The following is a 19,600-nucleotide window of genomic DNA, read 5'->3' on the forward strand; positions in this document are numbered from 1 at the left end:
GCCACTATTTCTTCTAAACTCTTAACTTATAAGTATGTATCAATTTCACATGGATAGTCAAGTATGTTGTTGACATCCATTTATTATGATAGTTGAGATTATTGATTAAAACTTCAAGTTTTTAATGTTGATTGTCTCATCTTCCAAATTCATTGATATGATATCTCCTGAACAAAATTTGCATATTATCTTTAGATGAACACTAACATTCCAAGCCAAAACTGCATAACTGATAGCATATAAACATTGATCTTACATGAATCAGATGGTCCCAACTTATAGTTTTCTAAAATCTCACAATAAAATCTCTTGTGATAATGCATCTTAAAAGATATCATGATTTCAACATCATAAGGTTGGTTTTTTATGTCATATTTAGTGGCAAGAATATCAGCACAACACTTTCTGATCGTTCAAGTTTTTTTGGATGTGCCAGAAAATTATCTACTCAAACAAAATGTTTATACCATGCTTTCTTATATCAAGCCAACATTTATAATCTTCAAAAATTACACTTATCATCAACTTGCAATCTATAAAAAGGCTATTTTCATCAATATAAGAACATCTTTTATTTTTGAGTAATGTACGGTGTTGAATTTTTTTTATCTTTTATATTATATAGTAGGAATATTTCTGCTATAAGAACAATTATATCGACTTTACAAACAAAATGAGAACATAAATTACTCTCATTTCCTCCTTTCTTCCAACTAATTAATTGACATTGGCTTTCCCTTTTTTAAAAAATGTTCCAAACAAATACAAATGGAATGAGTCTTTATTTGAATATATCTATGTACTCTTTAACAAAATCATTGTCTCAACGGAACAACGAAGTGTCAATGATCAAATACAACCATTCAAAACTGTCTAAAATCGAAGGATATATCGGTAAATTAGAGAACAAGATGGAAAAGATTCTTTTTAACGATGCTCTTATTGAACGAAGGTGCCTCTCTTTATCACTCTTTCTATAATTTCAACTAGGTGAGGGTTTGCACACCCTTGTGCGGAAAAAATACACATCCAATAAATTATACTATTAATATAACTATTTATTTAAATTTAAATTATTAAATTAAGTACAAATTTTAAATTAACGTTATAAATTATCAAAATTCAGTATTTATATTGACAATTGATTTATTAAATTCTGTTTTTTTTTTGTTTCATCTTCTTATCTAGAGGATGTAGATTTTGGATTGAAAAATTTCTAGTAATAACCAGAGCATCATTAGGCAATTTGAAATCGAAATCAAGCACTTCTTATAGTTATAGGTCAAAAAATCACCGAAAGTATTAGAAAGAATCACATCTCATTAAAAATCAACAAAAATACAAAATCCTATAAATATCATATATTATCAACAATTCAGATCTTAGAAATTGTGACAAAAAAAAACAATATATAAAATATTACCTTTGAATTCTCACACACAAGAAAATCGAGCCCACATCATCAGAATTAAAGAAAGCTGATACTTTCTTTGCATAATTAGAGTACAACATACATGTTAGATGCATACAACTGAGTATCAAAATTCAAATCAGCATTATGTAGCAAAAAGTAACACTATAAAATAATACACTCAATAAAACCTACATTATGTCACCAACACCAGTTCAAGAAAATAATTGTTGTATTTTTCATGTTTTTAAAAATTTCAACATCTTAACTTTAATATTTTAACAATATCTAACGGATCAATATTTTTAATAGAAATAAGTAAGAGAGCCTCCTCTTCAAAAAAAAACATATAGCTAGAATAAACTTATTATTTTTGCGGAAAACCTGTGTATGCATTGATTATAGATAACACAATGGAAATATATATATATATATATATATATATATATGAAATAGAGTATTAATATTAATAAAATAAATTTAAGATAAACTTAAATATTACATTATGATTAAAATTTTGTTAATAACCATTTGTTAATTAATTATCTCAAAAATAAAGATAAATCACTAAAATTATTTACTAAAACCAATGATGTAACCTAAAATCATAGAAAAAATGACGAATCAGCAACAAAACTATTTTAAACATATAATCTATCCAAGGATGTAGGTTTTACATGATGTTCCGAAATAAATGAATCAATAGGTTAATAGCAATGTGGCCCCCCAAAAAAATATTTTATGTTATACTGATAAAAATATTTGAATTCTAATTAACTGGGAGGAAATCTACATATATTATTGAGAAGCCAAATATGTTTTTAGCATGTAGGATTAAATACATATTTTAAAGATTGGCTCGAGCTGAAAGTATAGATTATATCCTAACTCTTATTTCTACTTATTTAATAAAAATTTAAATAATAATTTTATCTTAATTAATAAATTAATGAGGCAGCTATAAAATATTAATAATATGAAAATAAGCAAAATTACCTAAAACAATGAACGAACATGAAAAATCAGGAAAATTACTTCTCAAATATATTATCTGGAGTATTATATCAAAATCTTTGTAAAAAATATAATATATAAATGATAAATTGTTTACTTTTTAAACAAATACCAGTATAAATTAAAACATATAAACAACAGTGTATAGAAAATAAATAAAAATTTAAAATATTATGAAAACTATATCTACTTAAGAAGTTATTGAGCTTTCTTATTCATATTGGGCGTTTTACAAAGGCCCAATGGGGGGTATTCTAGACAATTCGGATGTCGGTGTTTTAAGGGTTAGCTAGGGTTTTTAGTCGAATGCATATGCTCCCCCTGTATAAAAATAGCCGCATGAAACAATAGCTAACCAAGATTCATTCTCTTTAGTTTAGCTCTTTTCTTTCTTCTGAGATTTAGGGTTAGTTAATTAATATAGGGTTATTGGTAAATTATTACAAGGTTCGCAGGAGCCTCCCGGGCTAGTCTGAAAATAATAATTTGAGGAATTAAGCCCCAAAGCTCCTGCTAGATTGGTGACATTCGTGTTGCAGTTCTGTCTAAATCTTTCCTGGCTTAACTGTGTCAAAGCAATGTCTAGATTTCGTATTAGTGATTGTTTTTATTTAGTTTGATAATGAAAGGTGTTTTTGGCTATGATTACAAAATATCCGCGCTTCTGAGATTTATTCTGTGAAGTAATCGGAAAACAATGGTTGAATTTCTTAATATGAGCCTTCTCTTTGATTCATTATTATATTAGTTTTATTTTCCGGCAGTGATGATTAAAATTAACAGCTTTACGCCAGTTCTGCTTCAGAAAATTCTTGATAGAAGAAGCTGTATAAAATCTGAGCCTTTTTTTTAGTTTTATGAATGTTTTGTTTTTGTTGCCGATGAGGAAATCCAATTATGTGAGGTGCAGTGGAGCTGAGACCCTGTTTTCAGGGAGAACCCCTTGGCAGAAACTGCAATTTCTATGAAGCTAATGGACTAACTGAGGCGTTTTGTCTTTTTAATCTGTTTTTAAAATCTATTGATCGATTCATTGTCTGAGTTTAACTATACACTAGCATAAAGCCAATGTGCTCGTAGTCTGAATAACTCAGAAATTGATAGTGTTTACATCAGCTTTATCTCTGCTTCGGCCTTGGGATATTAGTTAAACTAGAACACTATATTATTTATCGAATCAACTATCTTCATGGGTTTTATATTGGGTTTTATATTGTGACTATTCGTATTGTTTAGCGCTGGATGGCAATGGGAGAGACGTAATTTCGCTACCCAATTTTGTACTGAGGTTTTTACAAGCGAGATGGAACGCACAATATGATGTGGAATGGAAAGGATTGACGGTGACCATTATTAGAAAGGCCGAAACATCATGTGAAAAAACATACAAAGTGTCTTTTTTTGTCCAGTTAAACACATTTTATAGCATAATGAAACCCTTATTCATGAAGAAAAAAAGGGAAGCAATAACATATTCTGAACTCTAACCAAAGTAATCAGTACATATTATTTTTCTAAAATTTAAACTGTTGAGAGTCAGAATTCTAAAAGCTGAAACGAACAGTAACACAAGCACTACATCTTCTAAATTAAATCTTGAATCAATTCATCAAATATATAATACTTTTGTCATATTGGTATCTGATCACCTGGACCTCTCAATGTCTCTGTGTTGTCTTTTAGCGAGTCAGAAGTGGTGGTTTGGTGAAGCGAGTTCATATAGGGGCTGGTTAAGTGGTGTCATTATGGTGCAAACACATCCTTTGGTGTAGTAGACCTTTTTCTGCAATCTCGTTGCAGTGTCTAGCTTAAATCCATATCATAGGGGGTTAGGTTCTTAGGAATCAAATTTTTGAGGATTAATTTTCTTTTTATTGTGCAGCTCTGATGGTTGTTGCTTTTCCAAATGAGAGCGGGTTTTGTGCTCCATGCAGTTCTTTCGTCTTTTCTCAGTTTATAAAAAAAAAGCATCACAATCACATTATAATTAATTAACAAACAAACAGGTCTACAATTTTTACAATGTGCTCTCGCAAATCTTAGACTATTAAACACTTCATTTACCAATCATGTGATTTTTCCTTCTAGAATGCGGGAGAAAAATGGTTAATCAGAAAAATAAAATAAACCAAAGTACGAAAAAAAGATCATTAATTATCAGCTCAAAGAGCTAAAAAACCGACCCTTCTTCATCATTTGTCTAAACTCCGTGTAATCAACTCTACCATCACCATCAACATCCACTTGTATTATCATCTTCCTACATTCCTCCAAGGTTTTACCTTGCTTGAGTCCCAAGGAAGACAAAACCGCTTTCAGTTCATCCACTGTAATAAACCCATCTCCATTCCTATCGAAAACGTTGAACGCTTCCTTCATATCTTCTTCTCCTATCTCGTCCTCGTCTTCCACCATTATCGTCTTGTAAAGCTCTCCAAACTCTTCAATGTCGACACAACCATCGCCGTTCACATCGATCTTGTCGATCATCTGCCCGAGCTCCTTTTCTGGTATTATGATCCCGAGGTTTTTCAATGAATCGTTTAGCTCCTTCTTAGTGATCCGACCGTCTCCGTCCTTGTCGAATATTTGGAACACACGTTTGAGTTCCGTGGTATTCATTTTTAGGGTTAGGTTTGGATTTGAGTTTGCGTGTGGATGAAGTAAGCGTGAAAACAGAGAATGATGAGACTCCGCGAAGCCAGAAAGCAGTACTTTCTTGACCCCTTGGAGACCCGGCAAGGGGAGTTTCAGAAACTAAGGAGAATGTTAAATAAATGCGATTGAAAATTTTAGCCAAAAACTCGAGGTAATAAATACGGACAAAAATAGAAGAGACAAAGAGAGATTGTCTTAGGGTTGGATTACTGTTGGTGGAGAGGGAATGTTGGTCTTTTAAAGAGGACTTGTGGCTTTGTATCCAAGTCTTAGAAAAAAGTTTATCGGTTCTATAAATTACAAACCAAAATACTTTAATTTTATTTTTAGTTGATTCTTATTTATACCAAAATTTAATAATACAATAATATTATATTAGGTGAACAATATACTAAAATATCAAATATGTTGACCAGGAATGAAGAAAAATTGATGCATCTTCTAACCTTTCTAAAAAAATTACCATTCACAAGCAATATTTTTTTCTTTTTTATTTTTTTTGTAAAGAAATAAAAAATAAAATTATATTTTGTTGAATTTGAAAAAAAACAATCATTTTTTTTTCATTCTTACAGTTTTATTCTTTTACATTCGTTTCCTATTCGTTCATTTTGTTTTCAGAATATTCACCGGTCGGACCATAGTGTTTAACATTATCATTGCTTATAATGTAATTAACTAAATAATCTGTTTGCCGGCGGCTAAGATCAAATCCGTTGGAGTGGTGAACCACTTCGTTATACTGTCCCAACTATGTGAAGTCTTTAAATTCACTTTTCTAATAAAACAATAAACAGAATATGTCAACAGATATAATAATTTGTTAACAATTCGTTTTTTATGATGATATTTGTTCACATTCTCATTTTAATAATCGCTTGTATTATGGGAAATTAATACTTTATCAAGGAGAAAGGTAAGTGAAAGTTAAACAGTTGTGAAAAGGGAATAAAATAAAGGGTGCTATGTAGGAGATACTAATAACATATAAGAAAACAGAAATTGGTTTAAAAAGTGCCCACACGCAGGATCGAACTACGGACCTTCGGTTTACAAGACTGACGCTCTACCACTGAGCTATACGGGCCTTTTGTTTAAGTTATTATTAAACTCATTATTGTCACAGTTTTGATTGTTCTGCAAACGCAATATGTGAACAAACCGAATCTATTTACACCAAAAGACTCTAAAAGAAAAAACAATGTGAAATTAAACATAAGAGATGGCAAGTGAATGAACATAAAATTCATATAAGAGGGAAGAATTCACAGAGTAATGCCATGAAGTGTATGATTACACATAGCTTTTACATTATAAGAACATTCATACAAGTATTACACAAAAGAGTTGTTGCACAGTCTTAAGACCACCATGGGGCATCACCAGTCCTGAAATCAGTTTCAACCCATGGAACAAATAGAACCTTTCCACTGTCATCAATATCCGCGTGAGCCAAGGCAAGCGACTGTTCCATCAAATTAAGTTTTGTTTTAGAATATTTACATGAGAGATACGCTAGATCTTTTGCTATAATGTATTTGACTTACCAATGGTGCTGGACCTCTAACGACTCTGCCTTGGGCGTTGTATTGGGAACCATGGCAAGGGCATAGGAACTTGTTCTCAGCTTTGTTCCATGGCACAACACATCCAAGATGAGTGCACACTGCGTTTATACCGTATGTTGCTAGGGTCTTGTCGTTCTCCACGACAAGGTAAGTTGGATCTCCCTATAACATAAAAATCCACACTATTGAGATGCAAGAACCTTTTTACAGTACTAATGGAATATTTTACCTTTAATCCTTGGGTCAAGGTTCGATCACCGGGACCATGAGTCTTAAGCCATTCTGCTGCAACGACATCGTTTCCAAGTGCATCCTTGGCTGGTGTACCACCACCTCCACCTCCGGATCTGCATTTTCAAAAAAAAAATGTAGAGATTGAAACCAATAAAATTGGATTACAAGAAACTCTATATAGGCCCCAAATTGCTATTAAAAAAAATCAGTTCTACATTTTATTTTATTTTGTTAAATTTCTTATTAAATTCGAAATAACCTTATTCCTAAAACAATCACAAATCGTGTTAAAAGGAAACTGACCCAGGAGGGGCAAAGAAGGTAGCGTAAGGGACAAGCATGAAGCCAGTTGGGAGAGAAAGAGCTCCGACAAGAAGAAGATTCAAAAGCTTCCTCTTCTCCATATCTGGAACATTGTCTGCTGGTATACTCGTTGCTTGACAAGCAATTCTCAGACCAAGCTTCTCCTTTCTCACCATCTGATGATTCGTTGGCTTCACAAACATCACACGAGACATCGCCAACATAGCGTTTCTGCTCGAACCAAGCTGCACCAAAGAAAAAAAATAAAACAGTAGAGATCAGAAACATATGAAACAAGAATGAAACTGTTCAATGATCGAGATTGAACCTGAGTAGCAGGAGAAAGGGAGGAGGACGCCATTGATGAAGTCATTGAAAACTTTAGCTGAAAATATGAAAGGGTTTTGGTGATGGAGCTGTTGATGTTATGGAGGAGGAAGACAAGTGGGATCAGACACAGAGCTTTTAAGACCACTGAAGGGAGAGAGAGAAGCAGATAAGGCACGCGCCAGCTTATGGTTCGATATAGCCACATACTTTTCAGATTTTTGGATTTCATGATGACGTAATCATAAATGGGCTTCTTAATTGATCTCAGCCCATATAATTATTTTGATTACAGAGGAAACAGGTAGCCCAGTGAAGCAAATTCAGATAAATAAATAACTGTTTCTTGGGCAGCAAGCAAGGCCTTGGATACTCAAGCTTATCTCACTTTCTTGCGTCTCTTTGTCTGCCAAAATGAGAAAGCAAGAGATATCTCTTTGTCATCTTCCGGCAACTAAAAGACTGAATCATTATTACAATGTGAATGTGTATGTTTCAAGTGTATGAACAAATTGAATATTTTGCAGGTGGAAGGTGAGATGTTTGATGCTCAGATGATAGACAGAGGATGGAGAATGTGATCTTAGGAGCTCTTAAATGGCTGATGCGCTCTGTTACTCCTGTCTCCTTCTTTTCTTTCTACCTTAGTTGTCTCTTTAATCTCAAAGAAGATCCATTAGTACTAAAACATTCACTCAAATCTCAAGCTACTGATCTTACTTTCAATCTCCAGTACGGTAAACAGTTAATATTTAGTTAATTTTTTCTTTAATCACAAGAAATCAATTTCTTCAGCGTCTTTAATCTAGAAGAATATTTGAAAAAATGCTGCAGATCAAGTTACTCTAGTTTAAACCATCGGTGATTGCAGCAGCTGCGCTTCTATTTGCTTCTTCTGAGCTCTGTCCTCTACAGTTTCCATGTTTCAGTAACAGAATCTGCCATTGTACATATGTAAATAAGGTACAAGTTTGTGAAACAATTAATCATCTTTTTTTTTTGACCGCGATCCCTAGAGAAGTTTAATAATTGGTTACAGGATGAGCTAATGGAGTGTTACAAAGCAATACCGGAGCGAGATATAGTGTATGAGAATGAGAAAGCCATGACACAGCAGCAGTGAATGTGCTTGATCAGCAATTATCTAGCTGTGACGAAAGCGGAATCACAGCTTGTTCACCCTGAGACGAGGAAAACTACTACTCACTCGTCCATGTTAAGCTAAAAAGGTGGTTTATGGTCAGACATAGTCTCCAACCAATGCAATCACTTTGCTACTCCAAAACTAACTTATGCTGGTCCCCTTTTCCATCAATCTTCTCTGCTTCAAAATAAGCCATTATTCTCTTCATTGGAAGACAGGAGAATGGTGAATGACCAAAGACCATATCACAAAACTTTTTTAAAAAAAAACTGTGGTTATTTTACTATGTTCTGTATTTACGGTAATTTTTCTGCAGTTAAGTTGTATCACTTGAGGGGGAATAATCAATGTATATTTGTTCTTGTATGTATATAAAAGTATGGTTATATTACTCTCTGAGCAACAATGTGGTCACGAGAAGAAAATGAGAAAACTATTGAATTTAATTTCCAGGAATAAGATTGTCTCATGAGACTTCGTTATCCCAGTTATGATACTCTTTGGACCACTTTACAGTTTTGAATAATTCACTTGCCATCACTGCACTATTGACAATTAGAAATAACCATCCGGTTTACTATAACCAAACTAAAAAACCGTATTGGATTCAGACAAACATTTAAAGAGAGAAGAGATTCAAAGTCTCTTTGCAATATATTATAACTCAAACTCTGCTGAAAAGAATGTATATAACACTGTTTCCAATTTCAGACCTTATTGAGAAGCTAGAAGGAAGAAACAAAGCTTCTCTCAAGTAATTTTTAATGCACAACAACAAAACACAAAGACGAAACATGAAGATAGGGATGACGTATAGTGTATAAAGGAAAGCATCTTCATCATTACCTCGCAGAGGAATCTCTCAGGAAACAAGAGGGAGGGAGAGATCAGACAGGTCCAAGAGTTCCTTCACTTCGGCTTCTTCTCATTGAGAGCTCAGATCTCAAACTAGACAACCTATCACCAGCAGCAACATGATAATTCTCGTAAGCAGCTGGCGATACTCTGTGTCCCACAGGCGGAAGACGGCTGCTTCTCTCCTTAGACCTTTTCTGCAAACCCGAACCTTTACGAGCCGTGGATGATCCACCTTTGTGAGTATTGGACGCACCAAGGCTACTCTTCCGGCTACTGTTTTTCATCTCTGATGATCTGAGACCTCGTTCCAACTGGAGTGTGCCTGTCCCGAGCCGAGCATCTTTAGCGCCTTGTCTGTTATAGTACACCAAATGCGGCAAGAGTCCCAAGAGGTACTTTCTCAGTTGTTCATCACCAACGTTCTTCTGTGCAGGGTTGCCTTCCAAGCTTATCGCCTGGAGAGAACTGTAGTTCGCAGCTAGCAGGCCGAGAGATTTGGTGGTTGAGAACTTGTTGAAGCGTAGGTCCAAGACCGTTAGCTTCAAGAGACGATGAAGACCCTCGATTTCGCTGATTTTGTTCCCAGCTAGGTATAGTTCTTTCAGAGAGGAGCAAGAAGCTAAACCTGACCCAACAACAACAATAAAAAGTAAAACACACATCAAACATAGATGGTTTACATCAATGTTCAAAAAAATTGCTAGGCGGTGGTGAGATGCCTTATAGAATATTATTGTTTAGGCGGACGCATAGACTGATATTTTGAACATCTAAACCGATTTTTTTGGAATAGAAAAATTGTTTTGTTTAGACCCGATTTGCCGACTAGGCCGATTTTTAGAGCACTGGTTTACATATAATAAGGAGATAACTAAAGAATGTAGCAGAGCAAAAGGTGTCATACCATGACCAATTCTCAGTATTTTGTTGTATCTCAAGTCTAGCACTCGAAGCCGAGTGAGTTCACGTAGTCCCTCAATCACAGAGATGCTGTTCTTTGACAAGTTCAATGCATGTAGCCCTCTAGGAAGAGCACCAGGGGTTATCCTCACTGGAACATATGAATGAAGACTAAATAAAACAAAGACTTGTGTATTAAATTACCAAAAAATGGGCAATTATAGCCTTACCTATTGCATTTCCAGAGAGATTGAGAACTCTCAGGCCAGCATATGCACTTAGGAACGGTATCTCAACCAGACCATAACTAACCAGCTGGACTGTGGTCGCAGAAGCACTCATAGAGGATATATACTTTTTTGCAGCTTCCATTCCAGGACTTGCCTTCATGACATCTACTTTATTAGCAGAAGCTGTTGTTGGCTCAGGTTCTCTTGGTAACTCATCATCGTTTATTTCATCAGCATCCTCTAAAAAGTCTACATGCTGAAGGTCATTGACCCAATCCTCAATACGCTTGAACTTAGAATCCTTTCCTGGAAACTCTGCTGCCTTGTTTGATGCTTCTCCTTCAATGAAGTTTGTTAACTTGAGCTCATCTGTAGGTGGTACTATCCAATCTTTTGCCATGGAAGAATAGTCATATCCATCATCATCATAGTCCCGATCATGATCTTGCTCTTGCTTCAGCTTATCTGTTTGGTGCGTGTCTAGAACGTGAAGGTCATCAGAGGATCTAGAGTGGTGAGAAGGTGAAGATTTCTCTGATGCAGAGTCAGCAATGTTCGGCATTGAGTTTGACCTCACAAGCAACGGTGAATCATACGGCGTTTGACTGTTTGAGTTGTCCATATGTTCTTCACCGGATAACAACGAGGTTTCATCGAGCTGACGGCTGTCTTCACCATCAGCATGATGATGATCTCCAACCGAGAAGATAGACCCATAGAGTGCTTGTTCAGAGCCCTCCTGGTAGGCAGAAACTGAATCTTTCTGAACCAGATTAGGAGGACTTCCTTCTACACGCTTGCTGCAGCTTTCTGGAGAAGTGATCTGATCTGTTCCATTCTCTGCGGCTTCCCTCACATCCATGTACAGCTCGTCTCCATGAGACTGGCTTTTCTTGAGGTGACGTGCCTCATGTGTTCCAGCATCATGCTCAAGAACGCCACTGGGTTTTATCTCCTCAGATTTCCAGACACGCTCAACACCAGTAGAGCCAGATGGTTTGCTGTTTTCACTAACAGAAGGAATGTTTCTTCCAAATATGATTGAGCTCAACCCTTTTGATTTAGACCCATCTTTTCTAAACAGCCCTTCCTCGGATTTCTGCATCACCGGGAACATAGCAACAAGTTAGTTAGTGTCCTCTTAGAAGACAAGAGTCAATGATGTTTCAAGTTACCTTAGGTCTATGGGGGTAGAAGCATGAAAACCTTACCATTGTGTCAAACTCAAGAACATAGAGTACATCACCCACTTGAAGAAAAGAGGAAACTAAAAACTAAAAAAAACTGTTTAAACTTTAATATACAACACCAAGTAGAAACGATTAGATTTTTTGGCAAGGAAAAGGAAAGTTGTGGAGGTTGATGAACGAATGTTAGCCGTAATCAAGGGTTAGACCCTCGGAGACACGGCGTAGCCTCCAGATGATTGAAGCTAGAGAAATGCTTGGAAGAGAAAGTGAAGGCAGGAGTTGAAGGCCACCCCACACCTGCGCAGAGGTGCGAGAAGCACACGTCTTTGCAGAAGCGGCCAGAGTGAAGAAGATTTGGTTTAGAGCTTAAGAAAGCCCCAGTTCTTCCTCAAATCCCAATAAGTTGCTCACCTGATGGACAAAAACAAAACAAAAAATTAAACAAGAGAGCTATATTAACTCTCGGACACGACCTACTTAAGCAAAAAGCTTGCAAATCAGATCATTACAACTTCAGACCAAAATTAAAGGATAAAAAAAAAAACTTGCACTTCAGATTATTACAGCAAGAGAGCTATCGTCACACTCGGACACGACCAAAAAAAAAAGCAAAAAGCTTGCAGTTCAGATCATTACAACAAGAGAGCTAACTTTACAATCTGACACAACCCAAAAAAGGAAAAAGCTTGCACTTCAGGTCATTACAATTTCAGACCCAAATAAAGCAAAAAACTTTTCACTTCAGACCTTAACAAAAATAAAGCTATCTTTAACACGACCCAAAAAAGGCAAAAAGCTTGCAGTTCAAATCATTTTTTTTTTTTAACAAAAGAGGGCATGATAGAACCTTGCACTTGCAGTTCAAATCATTACAACTTCAGACCAAAAAGAAGAAGCAAAAAGCTAGCAATTCAGACAATTACAGCAAGATAGCTATCTTAACACTCGGACACGACCCAGAAAAAAGTAAGAAGCTTGCAGTTCAGATCATTACCACTTCAGACAAAAAAAAAGCTTGCTGTTCAGATAATTACAGAAAGAGAGCTAATCTTAAAAGACCTAAGCTAGCAAACAGCTTGCAATTCGGACCAAGACAAAAGAAAAGAACAAAAAAGGGTTACAGAGCAAACAGAACAAAGATATCCACCGACGGTCAAAATCGAATCGAACAAGAAGTGACCCAACAACCTCAATAACAACAAAACACGAACACCACCGAAACGCGTAAGAAATCGGAGATCACTCGAATCGAAAGAGAGAGAAGAGAAGACGAGAGATAATCTCACCAGAACGTAGAGCTAGATTTGAAATCGAGAGGAGGATTAGAGCGAGAAGATTCGAAGTCATCACCTCCAGAGAACGATTATCTTCAAAAGGAGAGACTTTGAGGTAAAGCTACGCTAACCCTAAACGACACCTTTTTTGGACCGAATCAAAACAAATTTGTACGACCGACCACACAACTTTTTTACGACAAGTTGTCAACGGCTCTGATTTTTTCACACGTGACGAAATCTTCTTTCCACACAATATTTCTTTTAATTAAATTTTTATTTGCGTTATAATTAACCGAACCGCATGTACTAACCCGGCTATCTTCCCGTGCACCCAATTCAATAACCAGAAACAGTTTACAAGCAAAACCATAAGATACCAAAGTGTAGTATAAAGCTCTAGCATTTATTTTTACCTGTTACACCATGTACCTTATTCACATCCTAAACCGGTTTCAATATAATACAAACCGAGAATTCCTAATCTTCTTTTGTACCTCTTACCTTAATACATGGAAGAGCTATATTCTTATGTCTACTCTCCACTGAAACTAGAGGGCAACTCAACACCATACCTACAACAAAGCATATATTAGCCTTGACATTCGGTTTATTATGGTTCAGTATTGTTTAGTTTCTGGTTTATTTAAATCAGAATCTTGCGACGACTCAAACCAGCTAAACCAGTAAAAACAGAGCACAATGCTCAGAACCGAATTTGGTTCTAAACCTGATTTTTTAATGATTCAAACCGGCTCAATCTAAATTCTTGTGAACCGGAAAGATTTTTAGTTAACCGAAACATCAGAAACACTCGAACCGGCTAAACCTAACTATTGGGCCTCAATATGGGCCTTACTGGAGACTGATGAATAAGACAGAAAGAGAGAGAGAGAGAGAGAGAGGCGACGACTGTTTTCGCAACAGAACCGCCATGGCTTCTACAGCTTCAAGGTTTCTCCGGAAACTACCGAGGTCTCTCAAGCTCCCTCAAACCCTTGTTCGTAGCAACCTCACAAGGGTTTTAAGCTCTTCGACTCAACAAACCACCGAGCCGTCAGATTCATTACGGCGAATAGGATCTCGTCTTCTCCGACATGATTCTATCGCTACAAGAAGCTTCTCTTCTCAAGAAGGCCCTGCTCCTATCGATTACAGGTAACTCAATCTTTAATCATGAAATGAAAATCCTAATCTCTCCTCCCGCTGATATTTCAATTTGCGTCAGTTCGATTCTGCAAGAGGATGAGTTTCATAAATTAGCCAATGTGACTATGAATCACCTTCTTGAGAAGATTGAGGTATGTATGTAAAGGTAGAGCGTTTAGATTGCGAAAAGGTTTATACTTTGTCCTTACTTAACATGGTTCAATGTTCAGGATTATGGTGATAATGTCCAGATCGATGGTTTCGACATAGATTATGGGGTAAAAGACAGACTCTTTGATGCATTCAAGATCTTGTTTCTGTATTTTTGAAGTCCATGTGTGTGTACTTATAACGATAGTCCTTTTGTTGATGTTTCCGAACAGAATGAAGTTCTTACTCTTAAGCTTGGATCTTTAGGCACATATGTACTCAATAAGCAAACTCCTAATCGGCAAATCTGGATGTCTTCACCTGTCAGGTATAGATTGTCTTGTCTGGATCATCATATGGAGTTGACTTTGTGCTTACACAGCTTGGGTTAATTTCACATTGATCTCATCTTTGTTCTTCTTCTTTTTCATTCGCACAGTGGCCCGTCTAGATTCGACTGGGATCGTGAAGCTAATGCGTGGATCTATCGGAGGACAGAGGCGAAGTTGCATAAACTGTTGGAAGAGGAGTTAGAGAGTCTATGTGGCGAACCAATTCAACTCTCATGAGAAAAAGCCCTTTAAAACAATATTTGTGAGTTTATCTATAGGAACTTGGAACTGCTATCTATGCCCATCAAAGGTGTATCTATGAAACATTCAGAGGAATAAACAAAGTAGAAACAAGAAGAAAAAAGTGGTTTCAGCATTTACACGTTTTAATTTGAGCTGAAGCTGCTTTTATGCGATTTATATCAACATTTTTCAGAGTAAAACTCTTAATAATCACTTGAGACATTAGCAAACTTTTCTGTAGTTTATTCAATAATCATATAAGATTTCACCAGAAAGAAAACTTTTAGTGGCTAAAATTTCAGCAATCCCTATCTGGTTCACTCTAAAGAACATACCAAATCAATTATATTCTATTAAATGTATAGAGTGAACTGCTTCAGGAAGGTAGTATGAGAATAGAGGATACCAATCTGCTCTTTTTGATCAAAACGACTTGTTTGAAGGTTCATCTTCACAAATGAGCGGAAGTGGGAGACCAATCAAACCAACTAAAAAACTTCAAAAATGCTTTAAACTACAGTATGTCATCGTGGAAACCGGAGTCTACGAAGCCTAGGTGGACATGAATTTTTTTTATGAGATTCTCTCATTACATCACTCTAGTCTCTTTATAACTTGGTTTATTCTTTAAACTTTAGCAAACTTCTAGCTCCGATCACTCTCTACCAAATCAACTAGTACCAGTTGGTGAGGTTTTCTGGTCCTTCCCTCATCTATTTTCTATCTTGTTTGTAATTATAACTTCAGCTTCTGCTCATTATGCAGCAAACTGTGTTTTTTTTCTTCTTCTTTGGAACACAACTGGAACACAACTGTAACATTAGGTAGCTCTACACGACCTCCTCCAACCATCACTGTCCGGACTGGAGAAGAAGCTCAAGAGCAAGCAAATCCTGAGTTCGTGAAATGGATAAGAAAAGATCAACTGGTCATGGCGTGGCTTTTCGGACCTCTTACCGAAGAAGCTTTGAGATCTGTCTACGGTCTTCAATCGGCGCAAGAAGTTTGGTTCAGTTTGGGAAAGAAGTACAACCAGGTTTCTGCGACTCGCAAGCTTGATCTTCAGAGAAAGCTTCAAGGTATGTCTAAGGGTCAGAATACTATGACTCAGGGGCGTCCCTCGGCACAGCGAGGTGAAGCACAGGCTTTGGGCCCCCAAATTTTTCTGGGCCCCCATTTGAAAAAAAAAATTATTATATATATATTTTTAAGTTTTATGGTACAAAAAAAGATTGTCAATGAAGTTAGAAAGTTATCCTAACAAAATATTATCATTTCAATGGGATTCAATAGAAAAAAAAATAGTTTTGATTAAATTTCTTCTCATTTTCAAAGTTTTTATGTTTATGTATGGACCCCCAAATTTTTTTTTGCTTGTGGCCCCAGTTAGTAGAGGACCGCCCCTGCTATGACTGAGTACCTAAATGATGTCAAGAGTGTTTGTGATCAGTTAGATTCGATAGGGTGTCCGTCATCTGAACAAGAGGCCATTTATGGAGCTTTAAAAGGTCTGGGTAAAGAGTATGAATCCATTTTTACTGTCATTGAAAACTCTATGGATACTGAAAAGTGAAAATAATATGATTTCATATACTATAATTCATGAACATATGACATATCTACATCAAAGTTAAAGTCACTAATATGTGACTAATAATACCAAACAACATTATAACATATCTTACCAAACCCGAAACCAAAGACTATCATGAATTAATATACATTCACTCATCTATTTTAAAAATAATTTAATTTTAGTAAAAGTAAATTTACATCATTTAGAAATATTTATTATTACATGACTTCAATTTCTTATAAAAAATTTAAATTATTCTTTGTAAGTATTCTCATGCGGAGAGTTATAATAGTAAAATTCAATACATTTTTTTTTGTTTGGTCATAAAGATGTTGTAATTTCACTAGTCTTTTGGATTAATTTTACATTTGATTGAATTTGGGATACACTTTTGTATTCAAAATCAAGTTTTGAATCATTTGTTACCAAACCCGAAACCAAAGACTATCATGAATTAATGTACATTTACTCATCTATTTTGAAAATAATTTAATTTTAGTAAAACTAAATTTACATCATTTAGAAATGTTTATTATTACATGATTTCAATTTTTTCCTATCAAAATATTTTTTTATAAAAAATTTAAATTATTCTTTGTAAGTATTCTCATGCGGAGGGTTATAATAGTAAAATTCAATACATTTTTGTTTGTTTGATCATAAAGATGTTGTTGTAATTTCACTAGTCTTTTGGGTTACTTTTACATTTGATTGAATTTGGGATACACTTTTGTATTCAAAATCAAGTTTTGAATCATTTTTGTAATTTTTAATATATTTTTCAGTTAATCATATTTATATTGAAATCATATATTAAATAAAATATGACGGAAAAAAATAAGCAAAAGAAGAAAGAGCGAGAGAGATGAAGATGAAATGAATCAATGGATAGGATTTGTAATATTACATAATATATACATAATATTATAACCATGGTTTTGTTATGTGTATAGATATAAAATTATATTTTTAATTGTTATGCAATGCAAATACTCTTAGGGGGTGTTATTTAGTTAGTGATTCAAAACCAATTATTAATTATTTGTAATCTATCAAATTTTAAAATTTGAAGATAAATTTAAGTTGACGGATTCTAAAATCTCTACAGTATGCATTCGATTTTAATTTAAATCCTTTATTTATGAGACTTCATAAGCAATAATTTGAAATCAATCCAAAATATAAAGAATTTGAGAAAATTGCCACAAATAACACATTCATAGTACAATTTTTCATGTTTACACTAACCACTTTTACCCTCAATTTTAATGGAGGATAAAAGACACTTATATCCTTAGGGTTAACTAATCTAGACTTAGGGTTTAGAGTTGAGTGGTGAGGTAGGGTTTTTGGAATGTAAAATTTAAGATTCTAATAAATATATAAATAAATGCTAAAAAATATATAAAAAAAATTTAAAAAATAGTTTCAAACGTAATTTTCGATTTTCAAAAAAAAATTCGAAAAAAATAAAATAAGAAGTTCGAATTTGAAAAAGTATAATTCAGAAACATAAAAACATTATTTTATTTTTATTTTTATTATTATTTTTTTATTTTTTTTTATTTTTTATTTAAATAATTATTTATTATATATATATAACAAAGGTATAAGAGTATTTTGACACTTAATGAATAAGTTACTTTTGAAAATGTCCTTTTAATGATGGTAAAGATGAAAAGTGATACATTGAAAATGGTAAACATAAAATTTCTCCAAAATTTTTAAAATCCTTAAAAGTTGAATAACACTAGATTTTAAAAACCGGATTTAAATAATTAATTATTTAACACTAGATTTTAAAATAAAATTTATAATCATCATTCAAATAATAACAGTGAATTGTGTTTAGATTTACACTCTATTAAAATACATAATTGAATAACACCACATTTCATTTTTATTTTAAATATTAATATTAAAATACACTATTCTAATATTAATGGGATCCACAAAATTATGTTTTTAAGATTATTTGTTAAATTTTTAATATTTTGGTACCCAACAATTTATTTTTTGAGATCCGCTATCACCAGCACTGTCCTTTTATTAATACTAGAGATTTTACCGGGCTACGCCCGGATTTTTTCTATATATATATTAATTGAATTTAATTTGTTTATGAATCTGTATTTCTTTTTGACTATACTTATATGTTCCAGCTCTGATATTTTGTTTAGTTCCAATCATTCGGTAAATATTGTCTTCTATTGTATTTCCATACTAATTATGTGTTGTTTACTTTGATACATATGGTTTTTCTACAACTGCCAATAACATCAATAATAGGATTGAAGTAAAATATTATTCGTATTAAGTTGAGTTGTTAAATTTTCTACATTGTTTATAAAATTAATTAGTATGGATCATTCATATACGGTGCCAATGAAAAATATCATTTAAAACCTAAAACTGGTTTTGGATATGAATTTATCTTATATATTAAAAGAGAAGTCACAACATTGATTCATTTGTGATTTTTTTTTAAGAATGGACCTAATAGACATGTCACATATTCCTAGAAAGTCATGTTACATTTAATATCTAATCTTATCATTTAAATTTTGGGTCTACCAGAAATTTTTATTTTGCTATCAATAATTGGATTTAAACAATAGATGATCCTTTGGATTTATAGATAGTATAAATTAAGTGGATATAATTTAATGTTGTAATACTATACCTCTATATGCTAAATATTTAAATATTTATCGATTTTAACTTTTAAAATTATAAATATTTTTTTTAAATAACAAAAATAATATTATCTAACAATGATTAATTTTTACTACTTCAACCAATTCAAATTTTTTTAAACTATATTGTTTATTTTAAAAATTAAACAAAAACTAAATGTTTAATTAGTTTAATTTTTTAAAAACTTTCTAAATTTGTGAAATGTTATAATATATTTGAATATGACAATAAAACAAAATTTTACTAATCTTTATATATATAGTTACGATTTTAATAATGAAATAATAATCAGAAAGTATATATATAGAAGAAGATAAAATACATGTGAAAGTTTGAAACAAT

At 33.7% G+C, this 19,600-nt stretch overlaps 4 protein-coding genes and 6 non-coding genes across 10 annotated transcripts; 6 read left to right on the forward strand and 4 right to left on the reverse strand.

The window, feature by feature from the left end:
- Nucleotides 1-2,874: 2,874 nt before the first annotated feature.
- On the forward strand, nt 2,875-3,015 carry LOC125607338. Its single transcript, XR_007338498.1, has one exon. It is a non-coding gene; the product is annotated as a small nucleolar RNA snoR134 (small nucleolar RNA).
- A 46-nt stretch (nt 3,016-3,061) lies between these two features.
- LOC125607330 lies at nt 3,062-3,148 on the forward strand. The gene has a single exon (XR_007338490.1). It is a non-coding gene; the product is annotated as a small nucleolar RNA U36a (small nucleolar RNA).
- LOC106443797 (calmodulin-like protein 6) lies at nt 3,105-5,234 on the reverse strand. Its single transcript, XM_013885352.3, has one exon. The coding sequence runs from the start codon at nt 5,045-5,047 to the stop codon at nt 4,583-4,585; it is 465 nt and encodes a 154-aa protein (XP_013740806.1). The 5' UTR covers nt 5,048-5,234; the 3' UTR covers nt 3,105-4,582.
- LOC125607786 lies at nt 3,181-3,272 on the forward strand. The gene has a single exon (XR_007338853.1). It is a non-coding gene; the product is annotated as a small nucleolar RNA Z223 (small nucleolar RNA).
- Nucleotides 3,303-3,414, forward strand: LOC125607794. The gene has a single exon (XR_007338861.1). It is a non-coding gene; the product is annotated as a small nucleolar RNA Z278 (small nucleolar RNA).
- Nucleotides 3,486-3,593, forward strand: LOC125607836. The gene has a single exon (XR_007338893.1). It is a non-coding gene; the product is annotated as a small nucleolar RNA snoR97 (small nucleolar RNA).
- An 864-nt stretch (nt 5,235-6,098) lies between the features above and the next one.
- TRNAT-UGU lies at nt 6,099-6,170 on the reverse strand. Its single transcript has one exon. It is a non-coding gene; the product is annotated as a tRNA-Thr (tRNA).
- Nucleotides 6,171-6,313: 143 nt separating this feature from the next.
- On the reverse strand, nt 6,314-7,738 carry LOC106438729 (cytochrome b6-f complex iron-sulfur subunit, chloroplastic). Its single transcript, XM_013879985.3, has 5 exons — nt 7,517-7,738; nt 7,189-7,433; nt 6,881-6,998; nt 6,631-6,813; nt 6,314-6,548 (listed from the first exon to the last, which is right to left on the reverse strand). Exons 1-5 carry the CDS (start codon nt 7,721-7,723, stop codon nt 6,444-6,446), a joined length of 858 nt encoding a protein of 285 aa, XP_013735439.2. The 5' UTR covers nt 7,724-7,738; the 3' UTR covers nt 6,314-6,443.
- Nucleotides 7,739-9,292: 1,554 nt separating this feature from the next.
- LOC106438728 lies at nt 9,293-13,354 on the reverse strand. Its single transcript, XM_013879984.3, has 5 exons — nt 13,124-13,354; nt 11,823-12,248; nt 10,648-11,746; nt 10,422-10,568; nt 9,293-10,142 (listed from the first exon to the last, which is right to left on the reverse strand). The coding sequence occupies exons 2-5, from the start codon at nt 11,859-11,861 to the stop codon at nt 9,547-9,549; spliced, it is 1,881 nt and encodes a 626-aa protein (XP_013735438.2). The 5' UTR covers nt 11,862-12,248; nt 13,124-13,354; the 3' UTR covers nt 9,293-9,546.
- A 620-nt stretch (nt 13,355-13,974) lies between these two features.
- Nucleotides 13,975-15,198, forward strand: LOC106443795 (frataxin, mitochondrial). Its single transcript, XM_013885350.3, has 5 exons — nt 13,975-14,269; nt 14,340-14,412; nt 14,491-14,538; nt 14,644-14,738; nt 14,850-15,198. Exons 1-5 carry the CDS (start codon nt 13,980-13,982, stop codon nt 14,977-14,979), a joined length of 636 nt encoding a protein of 211 aa, XP_013740804.2. The 5' UTR covers nt 13,975-13,979; the 3' UTR covers nt 14,980-15,198.
- Nucleotides 15,199-19,600: the final 4,402 nt, after the last annotated feature.

This window comes from Brassica napus, chromosome A3, assembly GCF_020379485.1.
Source record: "Brassica napus cultivar Da-Ae chromosome A3, Da-Ae, whole genome shotgun sequence".
NCBI classification, from domain to species: domain Eukaryota; kingdom Viridiplantae; phylum Streptophyta; class Magnoliopsida; order Brassicales; family Brassicaceae; genus Brassica; species Brassica napus.